Source organism: Umbelopsis ramanniana (assembly GCF_025399195.1).
Source record: "Umbelopsis ramanniana AG unplaced genomic scaffold K450scaffold_12, whole genome shotgun sequence".
NCBI classification, from domain to species: Eukaryota; Fungi; Mucoromycota; class Umbelopsidomycetes; order Umbelopsidales; family Umbelopsidaceae; genus Umbelopsis; species Umbelopsis ramanniana.
The window spans coordinates 277,880-290,877 of NW_026252098.1; the positions used below are offsets into that span (position 1 = coordinate 277,880).

Below are 12,998 nucleotides of genomic sequence, written 5' to 3' on the forward strand. Positions count from 1 at the left end.
AAAAAAAAAAAAATGAGAACGATACTGTAAAATAGATTTTTTCAATTGTGTTGTCTAGCAATGAGTCTTTTAAATGATATCCATGCGATAACAAGCATTTTGCCGCTATAGCCAAAGCTATTTCGTTAATTGTCACAATGTGATTTACAATTATAACAAAAATGATCAACGTGTATGTATACACTTTACAGGGTTAACCCCAAAAGAAAGAGCAAAGGAAAATGGCAAACAGATATATAAGAGATTGACAAAATCAGTGACTTCTATCCTAGTTTGATTGCGGTATACCGGAAGTACCATGTTGGTTAATGATGGCATGATAATTCTCAGAATTGCGTTGCAAGATATCAAGCACAGGCCCTAGAAGTCGTGTAAATGCTTTCTTGCCAAGGGTTGCACACTTTAAACGTCCATTCGCCCGTACAGTTGCAATGCGTGGTGCATCATTTAATAATGCAAGCTCTGCAAATGCCCAAGTTTTTTGTGTTTAAATTTCATGATAATAGACTCAATAAATTTGTGAGAATACTTATATCTCTGACTTACCTCCAAAATATCCACCTCGCATCAGATAGTTCACCTCTTGTTGACTACCATCAGCTCCTGTTCTAAATACTCGAGCTTCTCCTGATTCGATGATGTAAAAGCTATCTCCAACATCTCCTTCACGGACAATAATATTTTGATCTTCGTAGTAAACGGACTCCAAGGCATCCGCAATCTTATGTCTTTCGTATGGCTTGAGTGATCTTAGAAGTGGGACTTCTTCCAAAAACGCTTCATACATCCTCCTCTTGCGTGATGTATTTTCCATGAGAATGCGACGGAACGTCACACGGTCTAATGCCCACAAAACGGCATTTGAGGTCGCAACGATAGTTGCTGCACGTGGAGCATTGTACATGAGAGCCAATTCTCCAAAGCTTCCCCCTGCTTCATAGGAAATGACCTTGATTGGAGGTTCTCCGTCCTTAGAAATGAAGCAGTCAAAAGTACCGGACTCTACTACATAGAAGTAATCTCCTACACCTCCTTGTTCAATCACATTTGTTCCTGAAGCAACCTGCTTTTCAGCCATGGCATTTACGACATCGTTGTACTGATCTTCATCCAAGTTCTTGAATAAGAAATTGTTTCCAATGGATGTCTGAATCCTGGACTTTTGTGCATTGGATTTCGGAATGACAGTCTTCACATAGTCTTGATTCTGTGACGGTGCAATGGATTCTGCGCTCACAGATGTGCGACGGCCTCTATTGTATGCGGACGGCGGAGGCATAGACGGTATCGCTGCCGTTGAAAATTTATCATGCTCTTCATCATGATCCAGGTCATCTTCATCTTCGTCTTCGTCTTCGTCTAATTCACTTTGATCCATAGGGTAGTCAGAGCTGAATGATGATCGAGAAGGAGGGGCAAACTTGAATGTAGGTGAAGAGTGCCCATTTGAGACGGCATGTGGATGTTGGTCTGCTTGTGGTGATAAATCTAGAATCGTACATTGGCAAAACTAGGTTAGCAAACAAGCCTTACTCATAAAACATCTTTGTCTTTGATCGCTGTCTAAATAATATGTCATTTGTCGTATGTTTATTAGCCTTGGGGTGCTCCTCGGTGAGACTACTGGAAAGAGCCGGCGTGCATAAAATAAGCATGTTGGCGCAATAGAATGGGGTTGTACGATGCATTTTCGGCCGGCTGCTAGCAGCATCTTGAGACAGACAGCTTTTTCATCGAGGCAACAGTATTAGGATTAAAAGCAAAAAGCTCACTGTACCTGATGGGCCCAGATTGCTTTGGCACAAGAATTCCTCTCGCTGTTCAGCTAACTTGCCATTGAAATAGTTTGCGCAGAATTGCAAGACATCGGAAGGCCGCTCGCGTCTAATTTCTCGCTCCAAGTCGCCTAATATGTCGCTATAAGATGTTGATGTCTCAACCGGGGCAAACTTAAATTCGGATGCCATAGTACTTGTTACTTTATGGAACACAAGGGACACCGTGGCGCGAGATTTCAAAAGGGTGCAATTTTCGACCGGCTGAGAACGAAAGTTTTAACTGCAGCCACCATGGCCGATGCGGGTCATGCGGCGTCATTTGCATTGCTTTCAGTCATATCACCGCATCCTATTTTATATTCTTTCGATATCGTAATAGAGCAAAGGCATTTAAAAATAATCATTTCAAGAGATTTTGAATAATAAAAAATTATAAGGGAAAAGAGAATCCTCAATTTGGAAGGAAGTAGCTACTGGCATCGTGGGTGGGGTAGTTCGTGGGGTAGTGCAACGTTAATAAAATTCAGTGATATTCAAGTCATGCTCTCGTACATCCTTTATTACGCTTTGCTAGACACATTATTCAAATTTTTGATGACAATTGCACTTCTTTATAGAGAAAAGAAAGCTCCTCTAAATCCTTAGCAAATACATCGATGTGCGGTGAACCAGATGATATGTCATTTTCCGCATGGCCTTCCCCAGGGCGATATATAAATGCTGTTTTGAGGCCATTTTTCTTCGCGTATAGAAGGTCACGATCATGAGCAGCTACCATACATACTTCTTCCGGTTTCAATTTTAAAAGACGGGCAGCGCCTAAATACATGGCCGGGTTGGGTTTGAAGCTAAGAAACGTTTCGCCAGAAAATATTATATCAAAACGTAGAGAACCATATTTCGCCAAATCAGCCAGTAGCCGAACTGTTCCATTGCTAAGGGTTGCTGTTATAGCAGATTTCTGAAGACTGCTAATCCCTTCAGTTGAATCCTCCCAAGGGATTAATTCATGCCATGCAGAATTCAACTTGGATTTTTGATCCCTGTCTAATTCAGATTGTAGGCCGTGCGTGGTCAGTAGCTTTTCCAAAATTTCGTAGTGTATGTCGTCCAGATCTGGATAGTCGGCTTGACTAAACGACTTTTGTGACAACGTCGCCATAGCGTCCAGGTAACCTATAAAACTCCATTATTTTTCAGTCCACTCGCGCAATACAATGCATAAGGTGGCTAAGTTACCCTGTCTCCATTCATTGGCAAAGTCGGCTAGGTCAATATTCTGTTTCGCTTTTGTGGACAGGGCGTCATCCAGGGCCATAACAATCGATTTTCGCCAGTTGACGCAAGTGCCAAATACATCAAAACAAAACCTAACGGCTATATAAATTAACCTTTGAAATTTCTCTTGTATTAATACGTGCATCGCTAACATACGCTTTGACCTGCGACAGGGGATGGTGGTGGTCTGTCATATATGCCAGTGAGAAGAAGTATACAACATCAGTCATCCAAAAAATTGCGAATGTTGGCTTTGCACTGAGCACGTGACTAACACCACGGTTTTGCTTTTGTCCTGTTTTATTCTTTTTTATTTTGAAGTGCATATTTTTAATGCCTTCGGGGTCTGGTGAAAAAAGGTTTGAAAAATGGTTCTAGCAACCTTTATGTACACATTAAGACTATTAATGAAGGTCGTCGGTTTTGCGAAGCGGAGGTTGGATGGATATTATCTGTCTATGCCATGGTCCTAAAAACCACAGCGGAGAGTAAGATGGTTAGGCCTAAATTACCGCCTATTCACTTTATCACAAAATGACGTCGTGGCTATGTACTTACTTTGGAAGCTCAAAGCGCTTGCCTTGCAAGACTCTTGTCACATAGACATAAGCAAAGTCAGAGTAGATAGCAGTCTGTATTATTCCAGCTATCCAAACAATCCAGTCGACGTGACCTTCGGTATAATATCGATATATCCAATTAAGGAGATATAGAGCGCGATAAGCGCCTAAAGCGAACAAGTAATGTGAAGTAATTGTTTCTGCTTCACCAGTACGCTGGAGCATAAAAAGCTGAGGCAGGATAGCAACCGCTTCAAGCCAGATGGAAAATGCCCATAAAATCTATGTATTGTACGATGAGTATGCACTTCGGCGTTGTCAACCACAATCAAAAAGTTATAGAAAGTACCTCAGTAACATTCCATTTGTAGGGAAAGAGGATGCCCAGTACTGCAGCTCCACCGATCAAGAACTCGATTTTGAAGGTGTCAATGGAAGGGTCGTGTGTGGCCCTGAACTTATACTTGATCAGATAGACGATGTACAATGATGAGGTTATGAAAAAGATCTTCATGAGAGAGTTGTACAATGAAATAAAGGATGTCAACAGGTCGACATAACGAGTACAAAAGACAACAGCATATAGAAGCTGCGTTTTGAAGGAGATTCCTGCAAGCGGATTCAAAGGTTAGAGTATTTTTCTAATATACACCTAACCAGAGGAGAAGCAACATTGAGGCAGGCAGGGCAGGGAATATCGCGCAGTGAGCCAATTACAATCCGTATGGCGTTCAATGATTGCATACATCTGCGACAATCGCCATATCGCGCCAGTGGACTGTGCAGGAACAAGTAACTTACCGACACAAGAACGAGTTTTCTGTATTTTAAGCAGGAGGATTCCGATGGACGCCAAGTGCATCAAATCCGCAACCAATCGAAAAATATTCATTTTGCTGAAATGTGGTCAAAGAAGAAGCAGTTGATCTGTTCTTTGGGTCTTCAAGCCAACAAATGAATTTGTTACACACATTTTAATGAGAAAAGCAAATGATCAAGCAGCCAATCAGGGGCGCCACATTTCCATCGCCTAAAACCCAAAGCACTATCCATTTTTCCGTTCCAAAACATATCTTCCACAGTCCAGTTCTTCATTATATCAAGTATACCGCTGTTTATACAATATGGTTTTTACCAATCATTTGTGAAAGATGGCTTTGCAATGCCATGACTCTCACTTTGGCAACTTTTATCTCAAAACCCTCTGGCAAGAAGTCAAAAATACGAACGAGATGATTATAGTTTTAGTGGTTTTATTATTTAATGAATATACAACCCTCTACACTAACAATCCGTCTATTACAACCACCTGAAGTAGAGTCACTATAGAATATGGCTTCTGGATAACCAAAAAGCGGCAATAATAGCGCGTCTAACTGCAAACTGATAAAAATACGTTAGTGATTGAACTTTTGACGTAAGTTAATTGATTGTTTGCATCTTATAAAAGACACCAATGTACTGAGCAGTAGGTGTCAGGATTAACTGTGTTTCATCGCATGGGTTAACTCATAATGAGCTGGGTTTAATAGCAAGAAAAGTAATCATCATTTTCTTCTGCTCAGGATCATCGGCACCTTGCATGCCGTTGCATTTTGAAGAAAAGTGTCAACTTACTGTTTGTATATTGTGGGATAATGAATGTGTAGTGGAAGAAGAGGGAATGAGCGAACAAAAATTTGGGACGTGAGGAGCATTTTTATAGACAAAAAAATTTTTGACACCAGCCTGATTTTGAGGCTTGTTCGATAGTCACTGAGACGCGATTTTTACTTTGTCAAGGCTCCTGGCGGTTTCACCCCCCTCCCCATTGTTCGCGTTGCAGAAAGGTAGGCGGCAAATCAAATATATACTTGGTAAATTCATTATATATTATATATTCATAGTACAGAACAGCAGGGTTGTAAAAGTATCATCAGCTTTTTTGTACTCGTTTGCCGGGCGTTTCTTCCCTATGAAGACGTACAAATCCTCTTCCTGGCCGAATATTTCTTCTACAGTTTCATCGTCATCGCTATCAGAATCAGTGGACGGTGGAGAGATGTTCCTTACAGGTTCATATTCGAAATAGCGACCAAAAAAATCCTGCCAAAAGCCAGTCTCCTTTTCCAATGACCTGCTCTTGTATCCAATGACGACCTGGGTATTCTTGGAACACACTTGCAGTAGCGTTTCCGTCAACAAACCGAATAACTCTGGGAAATAGACGCAGTCGCTAATTATAACTAGGTCCAGTTCTCCCTCTTCGAGAATTTTGTTACCATGCTCAATATCACCCCAATGCAAAGGTTGTACAGCTACTTGCGCTGTCAGACTTTCTTGATAATCATTGACATTTTGCTGGATCAGGGGTGCAACGTCTGCGAGATCGGTTATATAGATTTTGCAATCCGGGCCAAGTTTGCGAGCGAGAGCGATACCGACATAGCCAGTTCCAGCGCCCAATTCTAATATACGGTATGGTTTTGAAGCTTGTCCGAGGTAATATTCTTCTGGTATAGGGTTGGATGGTTGCATATGCGGTTGAGTCCATTCTGAAAAAAATAAATCTAGAGCGTACGCACTGACGTTGCCCGAGTGAGAAACGGGTCTCAAAAGTGACAAGGGGCTGCAAAAGATGAGTTACCTATGCCAAATCTTGCCAGCAAGACCAAACTTACTGATGTCTTGGGTAAGTTGCAGTTCATTCTGCTTAATATTTTTGAATGCGTTCGGTGGTCCATCCGAGACGGTGACATTCAGGCCCTCAGGGAGATTGCCTATGCGAAAAGCATCGTGGTCCTGAGATGGCATACCCTTTGACGAAAGTCAAGATAAGGAGAACGTGGGTGGGAGAAATGTGACGAAGCTGAGAAACGGAGAAGAAAATTTGGTGGACAATACTTCCATGGCTTTCATCCGCATATAGTATCTTTGACCAAACTGCCATATAGCCAATCGTAACATCAAAAGATAAAAAGACATTATGTGACATTTCGATTCGATTTTTATTCAAGACGAAAAAACGTACAACACGTTGACCATCACGGCTAAGCCATGGTTACTTAAGCCTTGGGCTGAACCTTCTTACCATCCTAAAAACGAGTAACATGTGTTAGAGCACTGTAACCGCATATGCTACTGCCAAAACCTCAATTACATACCTTGCTGAATCTGAATCTCGGGGGAGGGGCGCGGTTGCGACGACCGACACGGGAGCGAACACGGACAACCTTGGAGTGGATAGCGCAAGAGACACAGTAGTGAAGCTTGATGTACAACTTGGGGATGGCATAGACTATAAAGAATTGAAATCGATCAGAAAACTGTTCAAACTATATTACCCAACAAGTTTTCAGTGTTGTGGACTTACCCTCATAGACGGAAGCATCCTCAAGATCACGAACGGCGGCAGCCTCGACCATGTTACGGACGGTGAAACGCTTGATGGCCTTGTCTTTGGGGACGCAGCGAGCGCAGTTGAGGCAGCGGACAGGCTTGACGTGGCCACGTCCGTGCTTGTTGCGGCCGTTGTTTCTTCTCTTGGTGGTCTATAAAGAAAGATACAAGATGTTCAGTATTCCGTAGTTTAATCTGATGCAGTCTACCAGTATTCGAGTTTATGGAAATTGCATGTGTGGGTATTGGAAAAGGTTGGGCATTTTTGAAAGTAATGTCGAAATTCGAAAATTAAGGTGAAAAAGTCAATCGGTGTTCGTCCCTTTGATGAACGGATATTTCAAGTCGTATCCAAACAGAAATTGATCATCCATCGTTTATGTGTTGCATCGATCTCTAATACAATGTAATCTGACAGATGGATGGGTTGGGTCTACTCACCATAGTGAAGGTAAAAGGGGGAATCACACTTTCGGCAGTGTATGGCTGACTTCAACAGTGGGCGAGAACTCGAAGTGGTCACGTGTATTTGAACGTCATGAAATTTTGACTTGCGAAAATTGAGGAAAACAAGCACATTAAAAAAGCTCATTTTTACTTTGGCAGAAGTGAGAATCATTCAAAGTTACAATGTCAGGCGTTAATAGACTACTCTCTACTGTTGCTCGCTGGGCTATTCCACTCTCACTTGGTGTAGCAGGTATGGGATTAACTTTCCATAGTCTTATTATTAGAATGTTCTTATACTAATTTACTGCGTAACTCTATCAAAGGTGCTCAAGCTGCTATGTACGATGGTAAGCACTCATTGTCTTTTTTCCCCAGTCATTCAGCTTTCTCACTGACATGTTTTACTCTACGATAGTTCAGGGTGGACACCGCGCCGTCCTCTTCGATCGTATTCAGGGTGTCAAGCCAGATTCCGCCGGAGAAGGTACTCACTTCCTCGTACCATGGCTTCAACGTGCCGTTACAGTAAGTACTTCATCGGTGCATTTTGTTGGTAGCGAATGTAGTCAATTGATTATTTTATTTCAAGTTCGATGTACGCACCAAGCCCCGAAATATCTCAACCACCACTGGTTCAAAGGATATGCAGATGGTTTCGTTAACCTTGCGTGTATTGCACCGTCCCGAAATTCAAGCCTTGCCTCAAATTTATCAAAACTTGGGTCTTGACTACGACGAGAGAGTTTTGCCTTCCATCGGTAATGAAGTCTTGAAGGCTATTGTTGCTCAATTCGATGCTTCAGAGCTCATCACACAGCGTGAGATTGTTTCATCCCGAATTCGTGAGGACCTCGTCAAGCGAGCACGAGAGTTCCACATTGAACTTGAAGATGTCTCCATTGTAAGTATTCCACACTTTGATTGAAGGAGGCACTATTAGATGCAACTGATGTACTGATATGTGCTCCATTTAGACCCACATGACTTTCGGTAAGGAGTTCACCAACGCCGTTGAACAGAAGCAAATTGCCCAGCAAGAAGCTGAACGTGCCAAGTTCATTGTTGAACGTGCTGAACAAGAAAGACAAGCCGCTATCATCCGTGCTGAGGGTGACTCTCAAGCCGCTGAACTTATTTCTGCTGCTTTGGAGAAGGCTGGTGAGGGCCTTGTTGAGTTCCGTCGTATCGAAGCTTCCAAGGAAATCGCCACCGTCCTTGCTCAAGCCCGCAACGTCACATATCTTCCTAGCTCTAGCCAAGGCGGTTCCAACGTCCTCTTGGGCATCAACGCCGCTTAGATGTGAGGTGAAATTCCGGCCCGCAAATAGACCTCTGTGGTAGAGCGTAAAATCAGCCTCATTGTAATTCACTGCTATAATTTTCATTCCAAAAATAAAAACAATCCACTTTTTCTGTCAATCACCCGTATGTTACTGCGACCTGATGCACTCTGCCTGTAGGCTTTTTATTAAATATACGAAAAATGGTGGTCATAACTATACAATGTGTAGATTGAAATTTTCTGCCACTATCAGACAGCTATCACTGCGAAAATTGGATGGTGAGAGCGTAAAAGTATTATCACTCCGCCTATTGTCTTCTCAACTGACTGTCTAAGGTACGTCTCTGCTGGCCTAACCAAGAAGACGGTGGGGCAGCTCGAGCGTGATTCATGCTTTCTTTCGGTCTTTGAAGCGACAGACCATACCAAGCAGATATGATCAATTGCTGCTCACGCCTTGACTGTAATCGAACTTCATGCAGTTTGCTCTATTATATTTGCAATAAAATTGGGAAAGGAAATGAGCGATTTTTAAGAGCTGAAATGATAATTCAATGAGGCTAACTGACCTGTAACTTCTCAATCTCATCCTCGCGCATTTGTAGCTCGGCTTTGAGAGAGGTAACTGCTTCATCAAAGTTTCCAGTGTTGTGACCAAGTCTGCTTTCTTTGAGCATCTTGTCTTGCTGCTTGATGAACTGTATAAAATTGAAAATTTAAGAATTTGGTTTGAGTTGCATACATTGATGAGATCAATTCTTCACCTCCTTAGCTTTCTGTATCTTGATTTGCAGTTCATTGATTTGCTCTTGGAGCTGCAGAATTTGCTGTTGCAAATGAGCATTTTGCTGCTTCAAAGGTTCGTCATCCTTGGCATTGATAGCCACAAGAGAAGCCTTGAGTTCGCTATTGGGATAACACTGTATTAGCATACATAGAAACATACGTGAATATACTCCTAAGATGGGTGTGTCTTTACCTGTTGACTCTCTCCTTCTCCAAAAGCAAGTCTTTATGCTCAATACTTTGGCTTTGAAGCATGTCCTTCTCCAGCAACAACTTATTGATATCATGGAGCTGCTTCTTGGTTTGCTCCTCAAGGTCGTTTGCACGAGATTCCAATTCGTGATATCTGCTTTTCAAATCACCTTGGTCTCCATCCAAATCAGAAAAGCCACCTTGAGCGATACGGGATTCCAATTTGGAATTGCGGTCCCTAAGGCTCTTAGATTCCTTCTCGATGTCGATGATATGAAGTCGTAAAGACATGGTGGCCTGACTCTGGTCCAATAGGGCGTCAGGAATACCTTCACGTATGCGTGCCATATCGCTGTTGAGAATGTCTCGTTCCTGAGATGCTTCAAGGTAGTCCTTTTCAAACTGCGCCTTCATACGGTTTGCGTCTTCCAAGAGGTGTTTGAGTACCACTGCCTTCTGGCCACCGCCTGATGTAGAATCCTCCTGCATGGTTTTGATTTGACGCTCCAGCCGTCGAATCTTCAGTCGCCTATATCCATAACGGGACATAAATATGATTTCCTTTTCTGCCCATACTACATACAATCAGACTTACAATTGGGTCACATTATTTTCCTTCAGAGAGTGTTCAAGATTTCCTTCTAATGATCCGTCAACATCCATTTCTTCGTCCACGTTTCCACTGTACGCATGGCCATCTTCTTCGCCTGTGAAGGTTCAATTTTAAGGTTAAGTGCGATTGGAAGATACGCACATTTGAAACAAATTACATACCGTTCATCTCGATTTCTTGCAATCGATCCTCCAGCAATTGAATTTGTTCAGTATCATTGGCTTTATCCTCTTCCAAGGATTGTACTCTTTTCGTCATGTGTTGCATTTCGTACTCCATCTTATTCTTCTCTCGTATCAGCTCGTTATTCTTTGTCTCGAGAGTAGCAACTTGGTCCTTGTACGAGTCCATCAAAGTTTTGAAAGCCAAAACCTTACGATATTCCTCTTCTATAGTTTGATTTCTTTCCATGAGCTGAACATTTTGATCCTCTAGAGCCTGTAATTTTAGATAAAGAATATCAGAATGTGGATTACTTGCGTTTAATCGCAAAATGATACATCATACCTTGATTTGACGGCGAAGGTCGGCACTTTCTTCAAGCTTTTTTTTGTATTTTTCAATGACATTTTCAGTCTTTTGAAGCTTTTCCGCTGCATGCTTGTACTCATCCAACTGGTCCTTAAGTCTTGTAGACTGTTCTGCCTTTTTGGTCAGGTCCTCTACCTATTACCATATCTCGGTGTCAAGACCAGCAACACGCCATTCACGAATCTAGTATTTAACTTACCCGCTTTGTCAAGTCCGATATTGTGATGCTCTGGCTATCCAAGAGCATCTCTGACTCTTGCCTGCGATCTTCGCTACGTTGGCTGAAGATAGTAGTGTTAAATGTAGGCTAAAGCATTTGATAGACGTGCAATGTATGACTTACAGATCCTGCTTCAAATGATCGATTTCTGTTCTCATGATGAAATCTGCCTTTCCAGTTTCATTGGCTTGCGCAACGGCTGAATCCATGTCGTGAAGGCGTGATTTGAGTTCGGCTTTCTCCGCTTCCAGTTCATCCTGCAACATGAATGATGTTAGATGGCGTTTTCAATCAAGGTCAAACCCCTGGAGTAATGTGTTGCGAAGCCTGGACTTACATATTTATAGCGAAGTTGGCCATGTTCTTCTATCAATTGCTGATGAGCATTTTCCAACTCTTCTTTCTCCAATGCCATGCGGTTGCTCTCAAACTGATGTCGAGAAACTGTTTCTCCTCTATAGAAGATCGCTTAGTGACTTGATAAAAAGCATTTGTGATATAAATAAATTACTAACTCGTTGAATGAGGCTTGTCGTTGAGTACCCATGCTTGGGAGGTTACCGCCAGGTTCTGCGGAACGGCCTTGAACAATGACCATGACCTACGAGTTTGTATTAGGACATGTCTATAACGATTTGAAGGATAAACGCAAAATAAAATACCTGCTCAATGCACACCATGAGAGCATGTTGACTTGATTGAGACAAGCTTTGCATCTTCTCAATATATATGGAGTTGTTGTCGTTGAGGACGGCGATAACAATCACCAACTGACACAATTTAAGAATTTCATCGGCATCCGCATCCTTAGCTATGGCTGTTAGATTAATATTTGGTATCTTGTCGGTGAAATCCTGTTGCCCTAGCACCTCCTCATAGTACCGAGTGACTAATTTGTATAGCTTTTTGAGATTATTAAACTTTAACACCCAGTTATCGCTGAGATCTGCAGATCGAATTAATTTGAACCACTTTGCGTCTCTGGGTAGATAGCGCGTGAGGTTAGCATTCAAATTTGGCAACACAAATGGTATACTTAGTAGGAAGGTAATTTACATGTGAGCTAGCACTTCAAATAATATAATGCCATCTGATAGATCCGTTATTTGAGTGCAAGAGTGAGACAAACGATCAAAGCTATTGACCTGAGGATGTATCGTCGTTAAACAGTGTATTCTTCTCTAGGGTTTATTTCTTTGTTACATACCCATTCGACAAAAGCCGATGCATTAGATTCTTGAGCTTTAGATAACTTCATTCTCGAAAAAGATGGTCGTCTTGGCTAATGTTCCTGCCAAGACTAAAGTTAGGTTGCTGAAAGTGGAGATCACCTGACTGTTGGAATTAGCATCATGCAATTTTATGGCGTAATGCCATTGGCACGCTCAGAAATGGTACATTACCTTGCAATTACAAGGCAGCTAAAGGAGTCGAGCAGTGCGTTTTGCAAACCTGAAGAAGAAAAAAATTAGAGCTCCACAGCTAGAGCTTTTACAGCGCGACGCGTTGAGTGAGTTTCACAATCCGCGAGGCGAAAGTCTGTTTATGGAAAGACAATCAGGTGTCAAGACCTGGGAAGATCTCTCGTATTAAGATATTAAATACAGCTTCTTGAAAAGAAGCTGTGAGAGAACTTTGTTGACTTGATGGTATCATTTTTAAATTATTACTGCTTTCAAATAATAGCTGCTTGCCCGAAGGCGTTCACAGCTGAGTAAACATTGGAGAAAAATCGAACCGGATTGACACCTTTTCCTAGCCTGTATATCATCATATCAAATTGCAATAATGAACTTAACAATTTGACAAGCATGATCCGACAAAAACCTATGCTCTATATCGCATCTCAAAAACACATGCTATTCCGTGTAGACAACATAAACCAACATAATATGTCGATGAGATTTATATTCCAGACCACTCCATATAG

The 12,998-nt window shown here is 41.9% G+C and overlaps 8 protein-coding genes across 8 annotated transcripts; 1 reads left to right on the top strand and 7 right to left on the bottom strand.

Moving 5' to 3' along the window:
• Window positions 1-16: 16 nt before the first annotated feature.
• K450DRAFT_230139 (uncharacterized protein) lies at window positions 17-2,226 on the bottom strand. Its single transcript, XM_051587201.1, has 3 exons — window positions 1,778-2,226; window positions 547-1,488; window positions 17-462 (listed from the first exon to the last, which is right to left on the bottom strand). The coding sequence occupies exons 1-3, from the start codon at window positions 1,965-1,967 to the stop codon at window positions 269-271; spliced, it is 1,326 nt and encodes a 441-aa protein (XP_051446968.1). The 5' UTR covers window positions 1,968-2,226; the 3' UTR covers window positions 17-268.
• Window positions 2,227-2,300: 74 nt separating this feature from the next.
• On the bottom strand, window positions 2,301-3,257 carry K450DRAFT_230143 (uncharacterized protein). Its single transcript, XM_051587202.1, has 3 exons — window positions 3,213-3,257; window positions 3,018-3,148; window positions 2,301-2,954 (listed from the first exon to the last, which is right to left on the bottom strand). The coding sequence occupies exons 1-3, from the start codon at window positions 3,248-3,250 to the stop codon at window positions 2,362-2,364; spliced, it is 762 nt and encodes a 253-aa protein (XP_051446969.1). The 5' UTR covers window positions 3,251-3,257; the 3' UTR covers window positions 2,301-2,361.
• A 39-nt stretch (window positions 3,258-3,296) lies between these two features.
• On the bottom strand, window positions 3,297-4,545 carry K450DRAFT_230146 (uncharacterized protein). Its single transcript, XM_051587203.1, has 4 exons — window positions 4,418-4,545; window positions 3,966-4,225; window positions 3,611-3,898; window positions 3,297-3,525 (listed from the first exon to the last, which is right to left on the bottom strand). Exons 1-3 carry the CDS (start codon window positions 4,506-4,508, stop codon window positions 3,611-3,613), a joined length of 639 nt encoding a protein of 212 aa, XP_051446970.1. The 5' UTR covers window positions 4,509-4,545; the 3' UTR covers window positions 3,297-3,525.
• An 843-nt stretch (window positions 4,546-5,388) lies between these two features.
• On the bottom strand, window positions 5,389-6,559 carry K450DRAFT_230150 (uncharacterized protein). The gene is made up of 2 exons (XM_051587204.1): window positions 6,243-6,559; window positions 5,389-6,179 (listed from the first exon to the last, which is right to left on the bottom strand). The coding sequence occupies exons 1-2, from the start codon at window positions 6,407-6,409 to the stop codon at window positions 5,489-5,491; spliced, it is 858 nt and encodes a 285-aa protein (XP_051446971.1). The 5' UTR covers window positions 6,410-6,559; the 3' UTR covers window positions 5,389-5,488.
• K450DRAFT_230157 (uncharacterized protein) lies at window positions 6,479-7,464 on the bottom strand. Its single transcript, XM_051587205.1, has 4 exons — window positions 7,436-7,464; window positions 6,969-7,146; window positions 6,760-6,893; window positions 6,479-6,690 (listed from the first exon to the last, which is right to left on the bottom strand). Exons 1-4 carry the CDS (start codon window positions 7,436-7,438, stop codon window positions 6,661-6,663), a joined length of 345 nt encoding a protein of 114 aa, XP_051446972.1. The 5' UTR covers window positions 7,439-7,464; the 3' UTR covers window positions 6,479-6,660.
• A 101-nt stretch (window positions 7,465-7,565) lies between these two features.
• Window positions 7,566-8,871, top strand: K450DRAFT_230159 (uncharacterized protein). The gene is made up of 5 exons (XM_051587206.1): window positions 7,566-7,694; window positions 7,768-7,791; window positions 7,860-7,969; window positions 8,034-8,345; window positions 8,419-8,871. Exons 1-5 carry the CDS (start codon window positions 7,625-7,627, stop codon window positions 8,740-8,742), a joined length of 840 nt encoding a protein of 279 aa, XP_051446973.1. The 5' UTR covers window positions 7,566-7,624; the 3' UTR covers window positions 8,743-8,871.
• Window positions 8,872-8,874: 3 nt separating this feature from the next.
• On the bottom strand, window positions 8,875-11,002 carry K450DRAFT_230165 (uncharacterized protein). Its single transcript, XM_051587207.1, has 7 exons — window positions 10,825-11,002; window positions 10,479-10,755; window positions 10,300-10,411; window positions 9,706-10,233; window positions 9,491-9,632; window positions 9,296-9,424; window positions 8,875-9,214 (listed from the first exon to the last, which is right to left on the bottom strand). Exons 2-7 carry the CDS (start codon window positions 10,726-10,728, stop codon window positions 9,035-9,037), a joined length of 1,341 nt encoding a protein of 446 aa, XP_051446974.1. The 5' UTR covers window positions 10,729-10,755; window positions 10,825-11,002; the 3' UTR covers window positions 8,875-9,034.
• A 1-nt stretch (window position 11,003) lies between these two features.
• On the bottom strand, window positions 11,004-12,514 carry K450DRAFT_230172 (uncharacterized protein). Its single transcript, XM_051587208.1, has 8 exons — window positions 12,472-12,514; window positions 12,276-12,399; window positions 12,125-12,213; window positions 11,731-12,049; window positions 11,584-11,669; window positions 11,406-11,523; window positions 11,192-11,325; window positions 11,004-11,129 (listed from the first exon to the last, which is right to left on the bottom strand). The coding sequence occupies exons 2-8, from the start codon at window positions 12,324-12,326 to the stop codon at window positions 11,039-11,041; spliced, it is 888 nt and encodes a 295-aa protein (XP_051446975.1). The 5' UTR covers window positions 12,327-12,399; window positions 12,472-12,514; the 3' UTR covers window positions 11,004-11,038.
• Window positions 12,515-12,998: the final 484 nt, after the last annotated feature.